This window comes from Manacus candei, unplaced genomic scaffold (genome assembly GCF_025592945.1).
Source record: "Manacus candei isolate 608988 ecotype Guabito, Panama unplaced genomic scaffold, ASM2559294v1 h1tg000050l, whole genome shotgun sequence".
NCBI lineage: Eukaryota > Metazoa > Chordata > Aves > Passeriformes > Pipridae > Manacus > Manacus candei.
The window spans coordinates 7,908,706-7,933,523 of record NW_026138098.1 but is presented as its reverse complement, the minus strand read 5'-3'; the positions used below and the strand labels follow the sequence as shown (position 1 = coordinate 7,933,523).

Sequence of the window (24,818 nt, the reverse complement as noted above, 5' to 3'; positions counted from 1 at the left end):
CATGTGGTCACTGCTTGAGATCAGCTTTCGGTTTTTTTTCTTCCTTTCCTTTAATATTCTGACCATACATTATGTACTGTTAACTCAAAATAGTTCAAACTCAGGTATGGATTTAAGTTGTTACACAGTCTGCTCTTCTATTCACATCAGGTTTATGTCTGCCCTGTGAGTCAGAATGCTAATAGTTATACACCTAGCTTAAAAATCAAAGACTTTAAAATATTAGGGTTGAATTATACCCTTTCTCACTTGTGATTCACTTAGCTAAGACAGGAACATGTTTTATGCTTTTCTTGTAACCATCAAAACTTAAAATTTGCTTTAGAGTGAGTTTTTTTAAAGAATGTCCTTCAAATGCTGCAGATATACTAGTAGTAAAATTAATTATTTCAGTTATTGTAATAAAATAATGAAAATTGACAGCACTGCTTTTAAGGAGAAGGGTTTTTTGGGTTTTGTGGTTTAGTTTCATTTGGTTTTTTTAACTCCAATTTAGTCTTTTCATACTATTAAGACAAGACAGAAACAGTTTGTGTTCTAGAAACAGTTTGTGACCCAGTTGTTTGGTAGGGTCTTGCAATAGCAGAAGCTTGGTAACATAAAAAAAAAATAAATTGAAATTACATTTGCTTTGGGTGAAAGAAGAATATGAAGAGAAGAAAAGAATAAAAAAATATTAAAAGCAAAGAACTCAAGGTGATTGTGGGGCAGTAGGCTGAAAAGGGGCAGGAGATCCAGAATGGGTAGAGAGATTCTGGAGGCTAAAACTGTTGTGAATGATGCAGAGGGAGAAAGGCCAAGATGAAAATCATAAAGGTGCTCGTGGAATAAAAAGAAGGGTAGCAGGGAGAGGCTACCTGTAGAGAAAAGCTAAAGAAGATATTTGGACAGAAGGAAGAAAGGAAGAGATTAATAGATGGCTCAGGGAAAATATAAAAAAAGTAAAAAGGAAAGAAAGGATTGGAAAACTTCACATATATTAAAAAAAAAGGAGAGGGAGAAATTTAAGTGAGCTAGATGATGTGTAATAACAATGGACAGGTTAAAGAACGGGATTTCTTTGAAATCCAGATTAGCTGACACATTGGGGGTTTTTAAGGCAATCACAAGTTACAATTGCAGGGTTTTTGTGTTTTGTGTTCTATAGCATTATTGCGCACCATTAAGTAACTGTCTTGTTTCCATACAGAGGAAACTTTGCTTCTCCCTACTCCAGTAAAGCAATTTAAGTGGATACAGAACTCTTCATATTCTAGAGCCTTGTATTCAAAGTACTGTGTAGTAGTGCAATACACAGATAGGATCTTAAATCACAATTTTTATCACTTTAGAAATGTTTTCCCAGGAAAGCTAACAGGCAGTCTTCTAGGCAGCTGTCAGCACAGGAGAAAAATATTGTATTTATATGTGTGGTTTTCCAGAAAGCCTATTTCACCTTGGAAACCTTTATCTATGGAGTTGACCAAAACTAGAACGTCAAAAACTATAGGAAAGCTGTTTCAATGTGCTGTGGTTTTAATTGAAATATCTCTGAATCCATTTTGCACCTTTGACACAATGCTGTCATACAGTGGTCCTAGGGATAAAACCATTGAAGATTGTATTTGAAGGAATGAAGATAGTTTTTATTGGTGTTCTTTTAGGATCGGCCACAAGGACTGAATAATGCTCCCAAAGAAATACGTTTGGATGAAGATGACTGAACATGCAGATCCAAAGGCCTTTTAGGATATGGTGAACCTTTGGCCTTGGATGAAGAATGTTCTTGGATGAAAGAACTCCAGCTGAAAGACTTTGTCTTTGCCTTTTGCCTTGAGAAATGCAAAGATATGAAAGACATAAAGGAAACAAAGATTTGCAGCTGAATTCTTGCAGGGTGCAGTGACAGTGGCTGACACGCAGCCAGCCTGCCTCAGTATTATGGAATGTCACATGCTTGTATGCCTCACCAGTCTCCTATGGCTCCCCAAAAGCCTCACACACATTTTTATGTTTTTCTGCTTTCTATTTGCAAATTAGATTAGCAAATTTTAATTGCATAGTTTCTGCAGTGATGTTAGCACCTCTGGGATTTATGTGTGTCGTGTTCAGTTCAAAAGGTAAATGCAGAAAATACTTATTATGCTTCGTTCATCAGATTACAATACCATGCTGGTACCTGCAGCTGAATAGGCAGCTAAGTAATAATCTTAGCTTTTCTTCGTGGTTAATGATTTGCCTAAGTTTAAAATGGCAAGAGTTCCCTAACTGAGTAAAGGAACTGACATTCACAGTATGGTCAGCCGTGGCTGCCTGGGCATTCAAACATTTCTTACTCAAATGTGTTTAACTATGTTAAGTCAATAGGAGGATATCTAGTGACTTTGTACATTTCCTTACTAAATATTCAAGATACTTGAACCTTGATTATACATTTAATTATTTCACTTCTTGAAGTGTCCTTATTTTCACTTTTAACAAGTCATAGCTCTGCTAGACCAATTATGTTTAATATCTTAGAATGACTTGAACCACAGAGTGCTAAGGTTGACCTTCAAAATGTGTCTGTATACAGACATATCACCTAACCATGTTAGTTACCTGAGTAATTCTGCTAATGTGTTGAAAAACAATTACTACATACAGAGAAATACTGTACCAAAGTTAAAGGGCTTGCTTTGCCTTTGTCTGTCCTTGAATCAATCCACATGGAGAGAGGTTTAGTGATTTTCACTGTCTTGGGTAGAATTATTGATTCTCCTGTTTCCATACCAACTCCCATGCCATAGTACCTTTTGTGCCAACTGGGCTTGCTTAGTAGGTCTGCAAGAATTTACAGTGTCTCTGATCTAAAATGTGACCCCTAGCCTATGTAGTCACCATATGTCTCAAAGGACATCCTCCTCCAGGGTAGCTTAGGTGAGCCAAGATGAGGACATATTAATTTAATTCTCTAAAATGCCCTCTGCAAATTAAAGTCTTTCTTCACCAGCTCTGTTTTTTCTTGCCCTCCCACCTGGTCTAGCTTTACAAATACAGTTCTAGAAGCTGTTTTGAGCCAAGAAGTAGACTTGATAATAGGGACACTGCCTCTTAACAAGCCTTAGCTTTTGACCTGAAGGACTGGGAGACATGAACCTATCATCAATTATTGGTTTTACTTGCTTGTCTTTTGCATCTCTCTGTATCTCTTCCTCTCCCCCTGTTTTCTGGCCTTAACTATTCATAAAAATTGTGCATGACTATTGGAAATGTCAGCTACTGCAGGATCTCTTTTCCAGCCTGATTAATATGAAATAATTCTTATTGAGGTATATATGTGTGTGTTCATGTGTGCAAGTTGTTAATATAAGCTGCTACCAACTTGTAAAAATGCATTGAGACCATTGGAATGTGTGTATACATAAAGCAAACTACAACGTAAGATTTCTAGATGCTGGACAGTTAAACTCCTTTGTTTATCACTGATTCTTAATGTACTGATGCTGTTTTGTTACTGAACTAATAAAAAAAACCTTTACCAATGTTTTGCTATTGAGTAGTGTGTATGGCAAAGAGGTCCAGAGTGTTTCTCAAATAGAACACAAAATACCAGAAGATATGTCTGGCTTGACCAAAGCAACATGTTTTTACAGTAATTATGGCTCAAAACCAGGTAAAGTCAGTTATAGGTTAACTTAAATATCTATATAACTTAACTTTTCCTCTCTATTGGCCACCATTATAATTGAACAGCACTTCTGATGTTACAAATTTCTTCCTTTCAGACAATGTTTTTGTGTGGCTGTGAGCTTCTCCTAAGATTGAGTCTATTTCTGTGCCAGCAGGGGAATATTTACTTCTTTTATGGAGTTATTTTCCATGTGATTGTTCTAAAGAACTTGCTGAAGATAACAAACCAGAAAACTTTGCTGGTTGGATATGTGACTTTCAGTTCACGTTACTGCTTTTTATTTCTGATGCTAGAGCTACCATGTTCTTTACAGATCTGTTGCTGGTCCCGAGAGGTGAATAATAGTCAGATTAGACCACAAGATGTTTCCTTTTTCATATGTTTTCTAGATGTTCCCCTTATCCACTTTTTTTCCACGTTGCTTTAAGCATCAGTAGTATGGTGGTGTGGCAAAATCTGGTGTGCATTCGTCTCCTAAGTCACTTGTGTAGCTTCCTCTCCCTTTGATAGAAGTTCCCATGCTTATTTACCAATACTCTACCTAATTCAAAGCACTATAAATCCATGATATAATTTAAAAGGAACGTTACAGGGAGAATTTTTAAATAATCCTGTGTGTGAGGATTTCTCATATATTACCTGTTTGGGCACATGCTGAGAAGTTCCTTACTTCAATCAACTCTGATAGGTCTATCTTCACATAGAAAGGATATGGGAAAAAAACTTGTATTTGGTGTTCTTCTTGTCTTCTTTCTTTTTCCTTTTCTTTTTCTTTTTTTTCTTTTCTTTTTTTATCTTTTTGTTTCGGGATAATAATCCCTTGTGACTTCCATTGTATCTGAACTTCTGTGTTTGACTCTTGATTAGGAGGTAGAAAAATCCTACTTTGTATGCAAGATGAGACTCAGCTTTTGTTTAGAAACACTGAGCCAACCTTAAGCAAATTTATATGGCGGCTTTCTTTTTGCTCCTGGTTTCTCCTGTTTGCTTTTGTTTGTCAAAGAAAAGCATAAGAGGTGACATATCTACTCCACACAGTGTAGATGCTTGGTATTGGGGATTCATTTATCATGAAGACATAACATAACAAGATCCTGAGGCTGAGCCTGAAAGTCAGAGAATTTGATCAGGAAAGATGATGCACATTTTCAGAAGCCAAAGTATTTTATTATTGGAATGCATCATTCTGGGAATATGATAGATTTTCCATTAGTGGAAGTCTTTGATCAAAACTGCATATCTTTCTAAAAGAGGAGCCATCTCAAGAGCAAGCAGCTAAGTCTGATACAAAAATTACTGAATGAGGGAAGTTTGCCCTTTTCTTTATGCAGGATGAGTCAGATATGAGTACCATAATACCACAGTAGTATTGCAGAACAGTGAGATTTGACTTTTGCTACAGAAGTGGCACTTGAAAATTATTAAAATAGAGCCTAAAGCAACTACATTACATGCTGCTGGCATCAGAGAATGTGTGTGAGAAATGTTATAGTTAACTTTGTTAAGAGTAACCTTGTGTCCATGCAATCTCAGTAATGTCTGATGAGGCAGACAGATGCCTTTGTGTAGGCAGAAGACTTGAAAAAAAAGAATTGTAACTGCTTTTAGCTTCACAGGTCAGAACTATATGTGTACAGGGATGATGTTACTGTGGAATTTCTTCTTTGGTGGCTTACCAAGAAAGACTTGGGGTTTTAGGTCCTTTTCAGTCTGAAATGTTTAACCCTAACTGTCAGAAGAGGGACACAGCTATCATGGAAATAAGTATGTTGTATGGGTTTTATTATTTGGTGGAGTGGATGGTGCTCCTCAGGCTAGTGCCTGTGCAGTGCTTTTTCTGAAGTGACAGCTGAGGCCTAAAGCAGTGACACCCCTGCTCCAAAAAAGGCTAAATTGCCTGGATTTCAATTGGATGTGTCCACAGGATTCCCACTAAGTAGAACTCTGCTATCACATGATGCATGTTATGGTATTAAGTCATAGACTCATCTTTACCACTGCTAGATTACAAACACACTATAACCTTGGCCCTGCATAAGCTTAATGCCTGACAGAAAAACTCCCTTTGGAAATGATGGAGATTTTGTTTTAAATTAGCCAAATTAGACAATTAATTTTGCAAACTGAGGCGTCTTGTGAGTGTTTATGTACTATCATAGTCTTCCCATTATAGTATCTTATTCTTCATAGTTCTTGTTATTGATGTGGTTAATTAAAATCTTTAATAAATAATCTTAATATAAGTAATATTGCCTTTGTCAGAAATTAGGCTATTTTCAAATTTTTATGTTTTTCACAGGCATCCTCATATAATTTCTGGTTGTTTTCCCAATTTCAGAGATATTCTAGAGGTGGTTTTCTTTTTCATTCCTGGACCTCTGTGATGGTCACTCATCTCCCAGATCTTACTGATCTTGCTTTTTTTTTTTTATATGTGTGTCTGATTTGTGCAGAGACTACTGGAACTGGAAAGATTCTGCAATGCTCAATGCAGTTTTGTCTTTCTGGGACAGAAAGCCTTTCAAGGCTTCAGAGGTGAAGTTAGTATGTTATAGGCCTTTCCTTTGCATGGTTTTGACCTCTTTTAATGAATATCTGTGGATTGGTCTTTTAAGCAGTGCTGTTACTTGCCTTTCATCTCTTCGGCTTCACTTTTGCAGCCTTAGTTTTTAGTAGGAGATATCAGAGAAATGACCAGGTGATAACTTTGTTTATGGTAATCTTTTCTCCTACTACACCTCTCTTCCTGGAAAAGTTGGAACTTTTTATTTACCTTGTGTATCATTTTATTGTGGAAGTCTGTTACTGTAAATGTGGTCACATTATTAACTTTTATTGATAAATGTCCAATATTCCTCCTTCTGATAGGAGCCACTCTGCTTTCATGAGATGCTATTGCTACGTGATGTGGGAGGAAGGAGAGAGAGGGAGAGAGCAAAAATAATGTGCAGGGAATAATTTTCCTTTGGGAGTCATGGAATGATTTTCCTTCATTGCAGTAACAGTTTTTTGAGAGCCTGAAAGAGACAATTTGCTCCTAGATACTTTCTGCAGGCAAAGCATGAACCGTAAAACGATCTTGACCCCGGTATGAAATGCAGCAACTCTGCTGGTCTCGTTGTCCCTTTCTTCTGTTGTCCCACATATGCACATCGTGTCACGGGCAGCTTTCAAGACAAAGTCTTTTAGGGTGTATGAGACTAGGCTGCAGTTCTGAAATAAGTCTGTAATTCTTCTTCTTTGTGTGTTGAGCTTTGTAACAAGCCTAGCTACCTCCTTTTTATTAGATATGTCACGTTTTAACATTTCCTCCTTTGTACAAACTTCTGTGTTCTGTTGCTCTTCAACAGTGCTTCAAAAACCTCCAAGGTCTATTCCAACCCCTTAACATTCTATGATAAGTTCTTAACTATGATAAAAAAAGGTGTGTACTTCAGAGCCCAACACCTGAGTTATATCATGTTGCTGCTTCCAAGCAAGAAGGGTAAAATAGAGCTTTTAAAACAGTAGATCTCAGACTTGAATATTGTGATTTATTTTTTTTTGTAAGTACAGTTACTATTATCTGGAAGCTTTGTATGGGGTCTTGGAGGGCACTCTGAAGTTAGTGTACAGATTTGGGGAAAGAATGTGTCCACATAAATTCTATCCCATCTTTTCCATGGAAGTTTCTACCAAATTTTTAGGTATTGCTCTGCCAATTTCGGCATTATTTTTGAATATTCTGAGGTGGGATGGCAGAGGAGGACCTTGTGCCGTTTTATTATTTAGCTTATATCTAGTTCTAGATTTTTATAGATGTGAATATCACAATAAGATATGAAGTGTTTTAATGACCATGAATTAGTAGATTTTTTCCCCTCTCAAGAAAAACATCTTCAAAAATCATTGTTCAGACTGAGATACAAGCACTTTTGTAAACCTTATTTTTTCCTATTTTTGTTCTTTATCCACTCACCCCCACCTCACCTCTCAAGATATCATTGCCTTCTCACAAGAATATTTACTGTGCGAAAAAATATCCACAAGGAGAGAGGCTAGAAGTGGAGTGAAGTGATAGGCTTCATTTTGTACCAAGTCATACACAATTTAGTTTTCAGATAACACAAAAAACCCAAACAAACCCAAAATGCAATATAAGTTGTCAAAAAGCTGACACTCTAAATACCAGAAAATATTAACATCTATTGTCAACAAAAATACAAAGTATGAATCATTCCATCTCCATGACACATTTCTGAACTGCTGTACACAGCACAAACTATAGTGTTTGATGGTATCAGGGATAACAGTACTTGAGTTCCTCTCTGAGCACCTACCATTGATGCTAAAATGGTTCAATTGTCTTGGCTTACACTATAGAGCTGCAGAAAAAAAAATTATTAAGATTCTGAGGTCATCTTTGCTAAAAATGAAAGCTGATAAAGAATTCTTAATAACTTCAATCAAAGGGAGTTTCATATTTTTAATTACATTCTAATTTAAAAAAAAAATTACATCTCTATGTAAAATTTTGATTTATTTTCTTAGTGTCTTGCAGAATATTTCCAGTGTGGCATACCCTTTTTTACCAGTTCAGTTATGCCCTACTCAATCCTGTATTTTAATTCCTTCTGTTGTCAGGTTCCTGATAGGCACATCAGGAATGCTTCCTGTGCTAAGCATCCATGTAGGTCCTAAACAGAGGAGTCAGAAATATGTCAAGAAAGGCTAAAATATAAAAATCTTGCCTGTCTGAAAAGATTATGAGGAATTGTCCTCCTTTAGGAAGACCATCACCTTCTATTTTTCTTCCATTGCCTCTAGCTGGTGGGTCTCCTGTGCTTTGAGGAGAGGGAGGAACAGCTTCAGAGAGAACTGTAGGAGGTGAAAGTCTTTCTCTAAGTTAGCCTCTTGTTTCAGTTCCAGGGAGAGCACTGAGAGATGCTAAGTATCCAGAGTGGTTCCTCATGTATATTCTGGAACAGAACAGTATTATTTGGCAATACTGAAGGAAAAAAAAATTTAATTGTAAAGACTTGTGTGGGGAAATCACTGTCACTTTCAGAGAACAGTATTCAAAAGAGAAACAGGCACAATACTGGAAGATTTTAAACTATACAGGGGTGGGGGGAGGAGATTTGTTTTATTTAACTCATTCAAAAAATAAATCCTCATTTTGGTGAGTGTTCCATGGGATTTTTTATGTGGAGCTTGGTGTTTGTGGTGAGTTTTTCTGTTTTCTTAGTAGGCTTTTGGTGGGTTTTCTTGAGGGGTGGGTAGTTGGGGGTTTTTTTAGAGGAAATAATCGCAATTCACTCTGGGGAAATTCAAACATAGTAGTAGGAAAGGTACTGTGATATTAATCACGTATTTTTTTATTTATTATTAATATATAAGAAAAAAAATTAATTTCTGCTTTGAATGCTGACTTTTACCCTAACTGCAGGTGTACAGTTTCTGCCTCTGTAATGAAAAGTTAGATGGAAAAATCTCTGGGAAGGGTGGTTGCAAAATCCCTGTGGTTACTGAATGTTGAAATGGAGCAGATAGCAAGCAGGAGAAGAGGGTATAGAACATCATAAGGTCTGTTATAAATAGATTAACTTACCTGGAAAGAAAACAAATTAATTGTAAATCAGAAGAGAGAACACTGATACTTACATAGATTGCCTGGCATACGGTGTGCATTCTTTGAGGATGAAAAGGTCATTGTAAAAGCATTTTCAAAATAGAAAGGCATGTTTTGTGTGTCTCTGGGGTTAACTGCAGTATTAAAAAATACAACAAAAAAGTTTTTTTAATTATGTTCTGTTTAGGTTGTCTTCATTATTACGATGTCCCAATTGCCTCCAGCAGTTCATTAAGGAATGCAAATAGTATGCAACTTGTAGTCTGTTCTTTTGACCCTGCACATATAAAGCATCTGAAAAGGATGGCAAGTAGCTGATTCTGTTCAGTTTTGCATTTTCACCAACAGGACTGCATCCCTTTTATCTGATCCCTGGTGCCTATACAGAATTCTAGGAGTCAAGGGACCTCCAAGGGCCATTAGAGACTGAATTACAAAGAGCCCAGCTGAGTGTGCAATTACTACAAAGCCTTTCTTCTTAAACTAGTTAACTGGAAGACATTTGGTGTGGATATAATTAAAGTAGAATGGGAGGCAATACAAATTGTTTGTTTGTTTGTTTTAAAAAGTGAGGTCTGAGGAGAGATTACTTTTGCCCAGTAAGATCTACTTTAGTTCTCTTCCTCTGTGAAAGAACGGAGGATGGTGCTACAATTAAATCCAAAGTCACTGAAAGTGCAAATCACACTTTTTTTAGGAGGAAAGGTGCATATTGGATATGATGGTACAATACAGTAAAATAACTTCCCAACACAATTAATGTAAGTACTGCTGCTGGAAAAAGGTGAATGATGTAGGTTGAAAATTATGGTTAAAAATATGTAGTGTGGAGCAAGACAGTGTTGAAAGAACATTAAAGTGGCCTGTCTATACAGTTTCTACCGTGACTTCATGTTACTTTTAAAACTTCTTTTTGGCATAAAACAAGATTGTGCAAACTGATGGTGATATAAGCAGCATGTTGGATGATACAGCCTGAAAATGAATACACTAAGAAATCTTCAAATCAAATGCAGTTGTGTCCAGGAGGAAACAATTTGCATTAGAAATGTTGCTGTAGCTTGCTGCACAGCCTTGGCAGCCCACACTCCCTCTGCTCTGTGTTATCTCATTAACATTATTATTTGGGAACCAGAATCAAACACTTGTGCTGGGTAATAGTTATGACTACTTGACACAATGTCAGTAAAATGCTTTTTTTTAATACAATTAGAATTTTGACAGGAAAGAGAGGAAGAGGCAGAAAATGAGAAATTAGTTGTTTCCTGTACCTCTGTCATTGCACACATTAAGCTTCACTGGTGCATTTTGCATGATCTCATGGCAGCCTGATCACTGTCAAATTTAAAGGCAGGATGAGCAAAACAAGAGGTGATGAATTAGAAATGTTGCTGGTTAAAGCAGTAGACCATTTAGATTTTCTAAATCACAGGGGGTCTGAGACAGAATACTGTAACTCTGATCCTGCTGGGGATCTGGGTTTATGAAAATAAAAATCTGAATTTTCAGATACAAATTTTTACTCATTAGCCTGGACCCTCTATAGAATGACACTGAAACTTTTTATTATCAAAAGGAAGTCAGTGGAAGTAAATTCTAATGAGGATTTAGGGTCACAATAAAATAAAGTGTTGTTTGCTTTTGGTTTTGGGTTTTTTTCTTTCAGAAAAAAAAGAGGGGTGATTTTTTCACTTAAAAAAAAAAAAAAAAAAAAAACCAAAAACAAAAGAGTCATCCTCAAGGTCTTTAATATGGAGCTCAGATTTCAGAGGTCAATGATCTCTGCATACAGACAGACATCTGCTACCAGACCTCCATCTGGGACAGATACTGGTGAGGCTAATGTCACTAGGATTAAAAAAAAAAGAAAAATCTAGTTTTTCCTGTGTCATTTTAGAAGAAGGCATTCATTAAGAACTGATGTGTCTGCTTATAATAATCACATAATAAATAAGATTTTCAACAAAATGCATTTATTCAGCACTTCTCAGGGCACTATTCAAATCTTCTCCTTTGGTTTTAAAAGTCAGATAAATTTATTTTTTTTCTCTTGCTGCTCTTTCATATCTTTTTGTTGCATAATTTGGTGAACTGTTATGCTTTATTTGGGTTATTATACAATTGTGAAATTAGAATTCCCAATGAATTACATATAGTGCAAGTGTGTGGTAAGACATATTTATTTTATAGTTGAAAAGAATGGGCAAGGAAATGGAAACAGAGAGAGGTGAAGTTACTTAAGGAGGGTCACAGAACAATAAATGTGGCAGAGCAGAGATTTTTTTTCCAGCAAGATTTCCTGAGACTGATCCAATCAGGTGAATTGAACTCAGCAATGTGGAGTTTCTCCCTCTGCTTTAGGTAGAGATCTAAAAAAATAAAATAAGTTTGCACAGAACAAAACACTGATTCATATGAAGTAAATAATAGTGAATTCCCTCTCCTGATTCCTCTGTTCCCTCATTTTTCTTTTTCTTTGTAAGATTCACATATTGCTTCCATACATAAAATTGCTCCATTCATATTTAAAGTTACAAAGCAATTATGGTAGGTTGCTTCTAATTCTTGACTGTCACCTCCTGAAATTTTAAGTAATTAGTTATAGCCTTATGATAGCACTACCACCGTATTTTTCTTTTAAGATGAGTGCAATATAAAAGTATATAAGAAAGTATAAAAATCTACCTTGTTCTTTTCTCCAGTGCTTTTGGAAAAACTCATCCCAAACTACAAGAAATATTATAACGCATTTCTTTGTGTGCTCCTCCTCCAAGATTGACACTGACAAAAAAAAAACCAAAAATAAACACAATTCATTTGTTTATTTCACTGAAAGCTGAAACTGAATTTTGACAGCTAGTAATGTGGTCAATATTGCAGCTTGCTAATGATTTATGGGTTTAAGTGTGTGTTTTGCTCTTCGGGCTAATGCTGCAATCAATATGTGTGAACTTGTCCATTGTCTGTTTGTACTTATTATTCAAACTTAAATGCTGGGTTCTATCAGATAATCTAAACAGAATTCAGTAACTCTGCAGTATTCATTAATCTCCTTTTCTTAACTCATGTCACTCTTTTAATCAGACAGTCTGATTCACCATCTTCCTCTGACATTTCAAATCTCTGACAGCATGCTATGTTTAGACAGTGTCATGGCACTTTCTGCGGATGACGATAGAAACGTGGGGTTTTTGGTGTCTCACGTTAGCAGATGTGTATGGCTAGATAGTGATCAGGTTAATTAAAATGAAGTGAAATAAATCTCAGCTTGAAAGGATCATATCCCGTTGGAACTGCTGCTGTAGCAGATACAGCAGGTGAAGCTTGAGTTGAAAAGTCCCTGTAAACATAGTTGTGCTGCCCAAAAGCATTTCATCTCTCAACTAACAGGAGCCCAGGCTTCAATCTACAAAACCAAACTGCTTTCCTGGTTAGTCATAGCATTTCATACATTGGGAAAAACATAATGATTATGCTTGAAGTGAATCAATGCATACAGTTTTTGGAATTGCCCCTTCCTGTACTAATTTCTCCTAACACATTGATTGGGTCACTCTAAATCCATCAAACCTTAATAAAGTATGAATGTAACTATTCAGGTGATGACTACAGATTTCTCCTAATTAAGAAAGTAATGCAATATTCAAATGACAGTATTCCCTGAATTCTCATACCCTATTCTTCCATAATGATGTTTCAACAAAATGTGGAAAAAAATGAGGTTCAATAAATGTTATGTTTCTTTCCTAAAACTAGCTAAAAATTGTCCTTATCAGAGTCACCTGTTAAAAGATCAAGCCTATACCAATGAAAAAAAATGGGAAAAATAATTCAGTTTTATTTTTTCTATATTCTTGCAAAATTTACCAGTAACATTTATCTTGTTTATTATATTAATTGTGGGAAATATATAGGGAAAGGAATAAAATTAAGAAATTTTCACATTTTAAAAAAGTACAAATAAATAAAATGAACTGGGTTGGATATTTGATGAAACATCAAGCATATGGTGACAATTTCTGCCATTGATTATTCTATAAATAATCAACGTAGAGAACTGTAGAAGAAACTGTAGAGAAGGATCCATTATCACAGCTTTCAAACAGAGGGACTGTGTATATCTTCTGATGCTCTTGTGTTGGAACAGCACTCTCAGAAGGGTCTCATTGGTACTCCTAAAAGTACTCGATGGAAATTTTTTGATAGATTTCACTTTTCGCACCAAGAACCATGGATTTTAGGCAACTGGACTCTCCTGTGGGTGTGAAGGTTATGGAACAATTTTGTGCAATCTCTGTAAGGTGTGAAATATTTATCTATATACACTCTGTTCACATGAGACTGTACTGTGAAAGAAACAGTAGCTAATGCTCAAGTTAATGGCTACTTATTTTTATAGGTGTTGCTTGAGGTAGTTATGTATGTGTGTGGATGGTAAAGCGAAATATATATTGTGGCTGAAAATGACCATCTCCTGCACCACTGTTATCAAGGGATCTGGAAACCTCTCTGATTTCTGTTACAAAGCTCCATCTTTTTTCCTGTGCATTATGTGTTGGGGTTTATGGGGTTTTTTTGTTGTGTTTTTTTGGTTTTGGTTTGTTTTGTTTTTTTTTAATTTAATGCAGTGCTTTTGGTTAGAAAGTGAAGCAAATTAGCAGGTATTTGCACTGTAGGTAGAACAAAGCATCTGCACAGCTCTATGGAAACCCACAAAAAATTACTGAAACTTCATAGCATCGTACTAACATAAGTACATGATCCAACAGACATAACTGACAGCTCTATAATTTTAGTTTCCAACATAGTATTCTTGGAATCTCATAAAAATGCAAAATGAATTCTTGCTAGCAAATCCACAATGTTATATATGCAGTTATATTCTCCTCAGTTACCAATGAGAATTTTTTTTCAAGGAGGATTTAAAAGTGGATGAAAAGAGGGTCAAATAACATTTAGTCTTGATAAATGTCACAAAAAAATAGGAAAATTGTCGTTATAAATTGGATAGATACATTTCAAGTTGTGCTTTGAAAGTCTATTTTTCAGGATCAGTGATATGCAAGTCACTGGAAAATGGGTTGGGGAGTGATTCTTACTCTGATAAAAGTATATTGAAATCTACTAATATTTCATAACAGTGGCACAAGGGGAAATAATTGACTGTATCTTGTCATATGGGAATACCTTATAATCTAACCAGAAATCAAACACAATCCTATTAATCTATATGAGATGTTTATAAGATGGCAGAAATGAAGTCATAGGACAATAATACTAGTTCATAGATCAGTAAATGAGATCAGATAAATAAAATGGTGAGATTTTGTAAGTGTACATGGAGTGCTCTTGTTCTCTTTCTTGGCTTGCATGCTCTTTTTTTTTTTTTTAATCCGCTTTTGGAATTTTTCTCTATTGGCTGAATGTTTAGAAGGAGGAATATATTAAATGTAGAATTTATGAGAGCTTCTGACATTTATGGTATTTTTGATTAACAGTTTTATTAGTCTTGTCTGAAAAATAATTCATTATTTTAGCTTTCTTTTGTAGTTCTCTCAAAAGCTGCCATGATCATCAAATAGATCAGGGCATGTAATAAAAACTGTACTGCCAGTAGTAGAACATACTGTCATATAACCATTAAGACTGTTCTAAGAGCCAAAATGTTGAAACTGAAAGTATTTTTAATGACTTGAAATAGCTTGAAGTGCTTTCTGAGAGCTGAAGGGTGTTGATTTATTTATCTAGTGTACTTACCTAAATTAATTTGGATAGAGCTACTTTGGGTTTAATCCTCTTACAAGTGAAATTTATGGTAGAATTTTTTAAATGGCATATAATATAATGTCTGATGGAAAGAGTTAAATAATACTGGGCTGAGTATTGTCATTAAATAAAAAAAACGTGAACAAACTGGCCAGAAAAGCATTAAGCAGTGCATCTTACCTGGATTATAGTAATAATTTTTAGAAGTGACTTTGCAGGAAATGCTAAATGTCAATACTATCTTCTCTCTATCTACTTTTAATTAGTGTTTTAGCACAGCAACAGTCAGTAACTCAAGTACGTAAGCAGCTGTTTTACTAATTTCGTATCATATCTATATGAATGAATTTATTGTAACATCTTTCTTTTCCTTTAGCACGCTGACAGGAAGATTTTATGATTTCAGAAGCCTCGCGGAAAGTGATATCTTTTCATTTCTGCATTTTCTGTTCTGGCATGTCCCAGGCCAATAAAAACTTTCAGTTATTGTGTCACTCATAAGTGAAGGTTATTATGGCAGGATGTGCCTAATTTATTTTCAAATGTGTCAGCATTATGCAATGATTGCCAAAACAGCAGTACCTGGGAACTGAGTTCTAAATGCAGAAAAGTGAGAATTGCCACAGAGCTCTGGAAGCACATAGTGCTTTCACCTTGCTGTGAGCAAGGAGTGAGAGCAGTTACTTTTACATTCTGGTTTTCTTCACTGGTAAAGTTAAGGGGGTTTTTAGATCAAGGAAGATAAGGAGCTGATATATTAAAAAGCGTCTCCCTGGGAGGGAAGTAGTGGCCATTTTTCCTGCAATAGACCTGATCTTCTAGAAAAAACTGAGACAAGATGGTTAAGAGGTTGAAGATATATATCCTGCTTACATAAAATTTAACTCACCAGCCTGTTAATCACATACTCAGTAGGAAAAGAAAGATTTCCCAGAAAAGCCATATATTTTTTTAAACTAACTAATGTATTTCTGAAATAAAAAACAGGCCTGCTTTCAGGCAAAAGTCTGAAAAAAGCAATTACAGACTTCCAGTCAAATACAGGTTGTAAAAAATTGGACTAAGTTTGATTAGTATAATAACATAAATAGCTGGTTTGAGAGAAACTAGCTCCTGTAAGCAAAGAGACAGGCTAGCTAAAGAATGTGTAGTTTGATGTTCTCGGCTAGTTAGCGGCACTACTGACTCACAATATTTTCAGTCCCTGCATCAAGCCTCTATCATTTGTACCTTTCACATGTACACTTTCACTTGTGCCCCCCAATATGCTTGAACAATGATTCTATGAAATGAATGAAGGAATTATTGTACTCTTAAAAAATACCTCAATTTGTCTTTATTTGTCTGGGTTATTTTTAAGGTAGATCATTGCAGCTGTCCAACTTTCAGGGTACTACTACATGAATAGTTGTGCTGGGAAATCCAGCACAGTGTGCTGTGATGCAGAGATGAGAAAGGTAACACCAATTCCCAACTCAAGAACTGAGCAGTTAGTGCACATGAAATTTTAAAGGAGTTACTGTGATTTAAAACCTGTGTCCTAAATCTGTTTTCTTTCATATGAAATAATTTACAGTAATTTTTACACTGAAGTACCACCAGCAGACATGGGATGACACAGCAGATAGGAATATATCCTTCAGATTTCAAACTAGGATTTCAACACTGTCATTTAAAAGATTTTCAAAAGTATCCAAAGTCCCTTAAGGCCTGAATATGTTTAGCAGGAAAGAAGGTAACTGGAGCTCAGGTGCAGTAGACCAAAAGCATTTGTAAGGTATGAAAAAAATTGAAATTAATTTGGGTTAATGGCCATAGTCCATACTATTTGAGGTAATCAGTGTATCTGCAGCTCAGTATAAGAGCCTTTCCATGGAAGTAAACAAGTTAAAAGGCCTCATAATTGCTGTGTACTCTTTACCATAGGTCCCAATATAAATTATTGTAAGGTTTACAGATGCACAACAAGTTTACATCCATTTGAGCGGAAGAAAAAAAGGAGGCCTAAATCTCCTAATACAAGAAAAGCAACAGCAAATCTGAAAAGCAGTCCTCCAGTACTCATCAGTTTTCATAAACTCACTTGTGTTACATGAAACCAAGGTGATGGAATAAATTTTAAACCTCTACAAAAAACCTGTAATACTTTCTGTTCCTTTAGTTTTATATTTAATGATTTAGAAATTGTTGAGGTTTGCGGTTGGGGTTTTTTTGGTTGTTTTTTCTGTTGGGGTTTTTTTTCCGTTTAATAGTTAACAAAACTTTGATGTTGGCTATTGTGTAACTTCTGTGCTTTATTGATATGAGTGATCTTTAATTCCCCCCTTTTTTGTTTTTTCGTCTTGCTATAAACACTGGTCTGTAAGGCTGGCAGCAGCCCGGGCTGGCAACCAAACACTTTGTTGTTACAGACACTGGCAGATGGAGGTGCTAATTGCCGGAGACAGGGCTGGAGACGGGGTTCTGCTTCCTTCGTACAAAAAGCCCTCAAAGCCCTCTAGCTGAAGATGGGGAGCACAAGCTGGCAGCTCTTTTTGAGCAGGAGAAGTGCCAGCGCTGCCCAGGATGCTCCTGTGCCTTCTGTGGCAAGTGCAGGGGGTTTGCCTCGCATCTGCCTTGCTGTCCCTTGCCAGTAATTCTGTTTCTCTTTGTTCCCAGGAGGAATATATTATAAGCATCTCCCCTTTCCTCTTCCCAAGGTGTAAGCTGTGATAATGAGGGCACAGTTCAGCCTCTGAAGACAGGTCGCAGCAATCACTTACTGTTTAACTTTGAACAAACACAGCAAACTCCTCTCATGACACAAGTATTAGATATGAGAGTAAAATAATCTAATTTACTACTTAATCAAAGGTGAATGCCAGTCCATCTATAATAAGCAATTTCATTTAATCTGTCATAAAATCATGGCTTTTGTGGCATTTCTCTTTCCTTGGCATTGCTTTCCAGTTAGAGGCTCCCATCCATTAGTTTGCCTAAGGGAAGAGGGGACTCAATTCTTCCATGAGATAAATACTGATTTGTTTTGTTTTCAAGTATTCTTTGTAAGATCCATATTCACAGATCAAATTTATCAGTATTTCTTACTTCCACTAGTCTTTATAGCATCAGTTGTTTCCAACCTTAAAACTTGCAATTATTTTTTTATATGTTTAGCTCCATTCAGAATTTAAAAGATATTTGACATAGTTGCTGAACCCGTTATTGTCCTCAATTCTAAAAAATCACTTTAATAATAGTCTGTTCAATTTTAAGAAAAGGTTCACCATTAAGGAATAGACTTGTTATAACCTGAGCTTAAGTGTATTTTTCTCAGCATGCTACCTACTGACTTAACATTCAATACCAAATGCAACTGTAAATTATCCTGTAAGAACTTCAGGTATCAGGAACACTTAAAAGTTTCTCAAATTAGTGAATTTTAAGCTTTAGTAACTACTATATATTGTCAATGAAATCAGAAGTGCACCTTCTTGTTTTATTAATTGCAGGGTAATAATCTGCATATAGGAGTAAAGGAGAATTATATAGCCAGTGGCTCTTACATGACAGTAACATAACTTACTTTGATGGTTCACTATTCATACACAACTCCTTCAAAAGAAATGCTCAGGAGCCCTTTTTTTTTTAACTCTGAGGTTTTGTGAAAAATTTCTTAAAGGAAAGATATAGACCTTAATGCATAAATTTTGTAGAATGACTGACAAAGTTGAAACTTCATTTCAAAAAGCACTGGGCTTTGTTTAACTCTGTATTTTTAGTATCCAGAGTTACTGAACCAGACTTTACTTAATTAATAACTATAGGATGTGAGGCAGTTCCAGTGCTGCTTTTTCTATTAACTTGCAATTTCCTTTAGGAAATTAATAAACTGAGGAGGGGGTAGGGAGGCATGGCTGCTGAGAATAAATGTGGTAGCACTGTACATGGCCAAATTCATTTGAATGAGTTAAAAAAATATGGTTTATAAATTAAGTAACTTTAAATCTGTAACTCATGCAACACATTTTTGTAGGAAGAATGAAATCAGAATTTTTGAGATGAATAAGGACCGAGATTAGAAAAGCCAAGAGATTATTTCCAAATGTTCATTAAAAGGCTATTCTAGTATTAAAATTCACTTGCTAGTTTATCACTATCAAAGCCACGTGTACATACAATGTTGAGACATATTTCAAATATAATTCAGTTTTTTCAGTGTAAACTGTTGTTTGCATTGAATTTGTGTTTTGCCACTGAAAGCAGCATTTGGAATGCTCCAGCCGATAACAATTTTGTGAGGCTTGGACTAGACAAGAGTTACCTTTGTTTGAGACTGAAAATCTACCCTTGAAGTGTAAACGCTGAAGCCTGTGGCTATTTGCTGAAATCTGTGTTAGAGCTAGGAAGACTGCATCTTTCCAAATATTTGCCACATGAGTAAAGAAGAGCAATCCTTATATTTGGTGCTATTTAATGAATAACTTAGTCATAGTTGTACCCGTTAAATTCAGGATACTTATATTTTCAAGCTGTGTTTTAAATGCTCTAGTTTCAGGAGGCTATCACTTATTTATAGGGAGGTTTTGTAGTTAAGTCATTGAATTAATTGTAGAACTCTTAATTGAAATATCTTGTTTTCGATTGTTATCCATTAAGAATATCACTGAAGCAGCAATGTTATGTGTTGGTAGACACACTGTAAAATTTTCTGTTTTCTCAAATTAAATATTGTAGGACATATATTTATTCCCAATATTGATATTTGTAGGTATATTTGAATAGGAAAGAACCCTACATAAATGCCCATTGAATGTATAGAGTGAGTTTTCCACAAATACTACTTATTGTCTATGTTTATAGTGCACATTCAGTAAATATGATTATTGAAACCAAAGGATTTACAGTTAGGGAGCTATCAGAAATAAAACTTAGGAACATACTGATCTCACCTTTGCTGCAGTAGTTAATTGAATGTTAGTGCATTTCTCATCTGAAAAACCCCACCCACATAAGAGTTTTTATTACCTACATGTAAACATAGGGCAATAAGCTCCGAATCCATAGTATCTTCTCTGGGGTAAACTACACAATGAGTCTCAATGTAGTTTGTCATTTAATTTGTGCTCATTAAGGAGTCATCTCTGCTTCACGTTTTGGGTTATTAGACACCTATGGTCACTGCCTGTGTTTATAGTCTTTAATATCATAGATTCATCATTCATGTGGGTACCAGTTTAAAACACTTAATTTTTGTTTAATTTAAGCTGTGTATAAGCACCTAGTCAGGTACCTGAAATTATTCCTTGTTCTTGATTAACATGTGCTCGTGAGTTCATCTGAGTGTGTCTTGTTATTAAGCTTCTTTAATAAAGTCACCTTTTAATTTCCTGAGTTAATTAAAGATTTCTGTTATTTTTGCAATCTCCCTGCTTGTGTGATGGCAAGTGTAGTATGTTGTACTCATTTGGTTTCTTGTAATTTATGATGCTGTCAGCTTGAACTTTTACTTCATATTTAGGTATTAGCAATGAGTGACTGAAACAAATGATGTTATAATAGCTAACATATATTTTTAAATTATATTAAAGTACTATCTCTACTTCATGTGGAACATGGGCATTGAAAGAAAAGCAACATTCTATCATTTTGGTCTTTGTCAAGGATGCAGTATAATAGTGTTGGTTTAAATTTAATTTTGCTTGGTTCTAAAGGCCTAACTGTATTTTTTTACATATACTCTTTGATTTTGTGTTCTGCATTTAATCTGGACTAGTGGAAGAACAACCTTTCCTCCCAAAGTTTTGGGCCATGTAATACAACTTCTTAAAATTTTGGATATTTTAAATTTTTAGAGTAATTGTAGTGACCAACTATAGACAAAGAAAGTCATACAACCTTTTAGCCTTAATTCTTCAAAATTTAGAAAACCTGATCATGTAAAGATCTTCCCCTAATCATTATGTGCTGTGGAGTTGTTGATGGTGAAGGCATTGGATGCCTGTGCATACTGAAAATTGTAGAACCTTGGTACCATCAGGAAAAAGGACATGCTATTAGAAATCCCTCTTATTTATCAAATGCAACCCAGACAGTAAAATGGTTCCTGTTAGATGAAATTATAAACTATAAGAATTTTACCATTTTCTATATTTCAGCACAATCCTGTGGAATGTGCTCTGGGATGACCCTGATTGAGCAGGGAGGTTGGACCAGATGACCCACTGTGGTCCCTTCCAACCTTACCCATTCTGTGATTATGCACTTGAATTAACAGAAACTAAGCCACTGTCTTTAGATCCAGAGATTAAAAAAAACTTGTCTGAGAGGAAAGAGGAAACATTTCACATTTCTAAATTACTTCTTCTTCTAAAATGTATAATGTACTTAGAGTGCGTAATTTTGTGCTGTCAGTTAGTGTTATGTTTTCTTCAGCATGACTTGCATAAGCTGTGACATTCAGGAATAATGTGGCCTTCCTAAAGTGATATTTATTGAATGTTTTCATCTTTTGTATGTGTGTGAGCGAGAGTTTGGGAGGACTGCATTACTCATAAATGAGCAATATATGAGTTATAGATCACACCAAACAACCATCAATAAAAGCTCTGTAGATCACATTCCCATACATTATGCATAAGCCACATGTTTCACAGCAGAAAAAACAGAAATTAAAAACTGTAGTATGGGTTTAGTTCTCATATCGTTAGATTATAGAGGTAATTCCTTCATTTGTATCAGTCTAAATATGAAGACTCAAAGCAGGGGCTGTGTATCTCAGTGGAATGCTGTGAATCTCCCAATTCAGGCTATCCAACCCTTTAATTCCCAGCTCCTCGGATCTTTAGTTAGCAGGCCCAAAAGTGCTCACTGGTGCTCAGTGAAATATCAAGCACGTAGATCATGAGCTTTTAGATAAATTCCAGAAAAGTGCCTTGGCATTTAGATCTAGGAAAAGCTGTTACAAAATGTATTAGGTATTTTTAAAATAAGACTGTCTCCCAAAGAGGTTTTTTTTTGTCTCTTAAGTATGGAACAGGTGAACAGAGGTGTGCAATGTATTATATCTGACACAACAGCTGTGATAATGGTCTGTGTGGGATACAGGAGAACATTCATTTGATAATTTGCATGTACATGGTAATGGGAAGGAAAGACAGTGATAGATGCCATATTGAAGCCCTGGTAACAAGTTTTTAGATGATTTGATGAGTTTACTTTCAGAAGAATCTGGAAAATGCAAAGACAAGATGTCTCATGTTATACAATCTGTTGCAATCAATATGAAATGGATGTGCTGTAACAAAACTGGATCTTGAAGGAAATCACTGAGTCAGAGAAAAGTAGAACTGCAGAAGAAACTTAGATCTCTGATTTGTGACTCTGCTTTCTCCCTTCATAGATTTCTTTTTCAAACTTTGGTGATTAGCAAGTTCATTTTGCGTCTTTATTTTATTTTATTTTATTTTCAACTCCTAATGATCCTGCTCAACTCCTAAAGACTATATAGTAGGATCTAATTACATACAAGTGCTGTCCAGAAAACAGTTCTAACAACTGGAGAACTAAAGACAAAATAAAGTGTTTTGAACATGAGTGACAATGATCCATTGCTGATATACTGGTGGAGAGCATAGAATAGTACCACCAAAATATTAGTACTAAAATCAAAATGAGTATCTGCCTTTAAAATCAGGTTATGTGGATTCTGTCATGCTTTTTGCTCACATGACATGCTATTGAAAAGCAATCACTTCCACATACGTATTTTGTGCAGGTGGTCCAGTATGGTCATCACAGAAAATCTTTTTAGGTGTGGATTAACAGGAATGTAAGTAATACCTGTAATTTTCAATAGTTGTGGTACAGTACTGAACAGAAGAGGGAAGAATGAGAAATAGATATGATGGCAGAACTGGAAGTGCCTCACAGTAGCTGTAATCCCTTCCACGTGATTGAGTGGCACCCTTGATCTGCTTCTCTGTGGTAAAAATGAATAATGCCTACTGACACATGTCAGTAAATTATCTGTTTGTAAGAACAGAGAAGATGGTTTCCTTCTGTGCTAGAAATTGCTCTTAAGCATGGACAATAGCAGTGTCTGTCTCTGTCATGGCTGTGAGCAGCCCATAACAAAAGAGCTAGAGGGTGTACATCAAGTTTTACTGAGCCTACGTGGTCCATAACAGCATGCTGGGAATGGGACACATATATAAATATAGAGTGCCTTAGTATATAATGCCACGTATGCTGTAAAAAAAAGATACCCTTGTTGCATTGGCATGCTGAAATGAGCATTCTCCCCAAGAGGGGGTGAGAGACCAGGTTTATTAGGGAGGTTAGTTACCCTTCCTGAAGCTGTTGAGAAACTCCTGTGGTCACTGTAGAGTGTACAAAGTGCTACAGTATAGAATCAGGTTGTAAACAATGTTAAAGGAAACTAACTAATAAACTTATTGATTAAAAATCAAAAACATGAAAGAATTTTCTAGTGGGAGACCACTGGTGTTCTGGAAGACCAGAATATATGCAAATTCACAAAATAATCTGACTTTTTGGGGGGGGGAGAGGGGGAACTTATCTTTTTTATCTGTGGAAGTTTATTTTTAAAGACTGGCTCTCTATTACTTTCATCATAGGAATGTATGTCTTCACTATCCTTGCTTCATATAGCCATGGAATACACAACTCTTAGTGTTGCTGAAGCACCTGGCACCTCATGGAAGCACCTGCAATTTTTAAAGCTTTCTCATAACAATGACTCGATTAGAGAGAATCCAGTGATCCACAATCTAGACTGTGAGTCACTTTGTCTGATTACTTTCTGTATATTGAGTGAAGTCAAATATTTACAGCAGATCAGAGTGGTAGCATGAGGCCCTTACCAGCCTTTGTTACCTCACAACAAATGCCTGTGACCTGTTACTGAACAAGGGTTTGTTTACAGACGGTTAATTAGGGACCTAACTGAATCTTTTAGAAGGACAGATGCAAATTGATTAATATCTATATCATCTACATGAGTAGCCTTTAATAAGAAGCTCTTACAAGAAAAAATAAAGTGATATATCTAATTAAAATCTCTGGCTTGCTCAGCAGTTCACTGAAAATTAGGAAATTCTAATGATCAAAACCAGGCAAACTACAGGCAAATGACAACTATACAAAGAGGCCTTTAATGTGGACATAAAAAAATTGTAAATAAAAAAAATTTAAATATGTAAAGAAAATGTAAAAATAAACCTCAATGACATAAAGATTAAATGGGTGAAATATTAATGATCCAAAATAAGTTTGTCTTTATGTATGTGTTCAGATCCTTCCTGCAACTGAAGATTACGGAAAGATAAATTTTTTCTTAAATTAAGAGAAATATTCATCCATGTTTTAAGTTACATTACTTATGTTAAATTCATAGAAGTTTGAATAAGGACAAAACCAGTTGGAATGTGAAGGGCAAAGATTGCTTGAGTAAAGAGCGTTAGCTGATAAACAGACCAAAAAAGACAGTGTTTGGAATTGCAAATTTCTACACTAGGTGATTCTGCAAAAACAAGGACTTTATGGCAATCAGAACTGGAAGTCATCCAGAAGTGTCACAGCAGAAGAATCAGGGACAAGGGAACTGGAGAGAGTAGAAACCATTTTGGCAATTTATGATCAAAGAGAACTAAAAGACGTCTATTAAATTCTTAAATATATTGATGGCTCTAGAACCTTTTAGTGCAATTCATTTCAATAGACATTTGGGGAATTATGAGAAATTACTGTGTCTGGGGATGAGGAAGTTTCAAGAAGATTTCTCTTTCA

The 24,818-nt window shown here is 35.6% G+C and overlaps 1 protein-coding gene across 4 annotated transcripts in view; it reads left to right on the top strand.

Annotated features, from left to right (window-relative positions):
* ATRNL1 (attractin like 1) overlaps nucleotides 1-24,818 on the top strand; it is a 466,156-nt gene that overhangs the window by 376,798 nt on the left and 64,540 nt on the right. For 2 of the 4 annotated variants that reach the window (XM_051801059.1, XM_051801057.1), the window contains one exon: nucleotides 1,644-2,871. The exons of the other annotated variants lie outside the window; for them this stretch is intronic. In XM_051801059.1, the coding sequence (XP_051657019.1) occupies nucleotides 1,644-1,703 (60 nt within the window). In that variant the 3' untranslated portion in view covers nucleotides 1,704-2,871. Of the gene's footprint in view, nucleotides 1-1,643; nucleotides 2,872-24,818 lie in introns of those variants that run through there. 4 annotated transcript variants of the gene reach the window in all.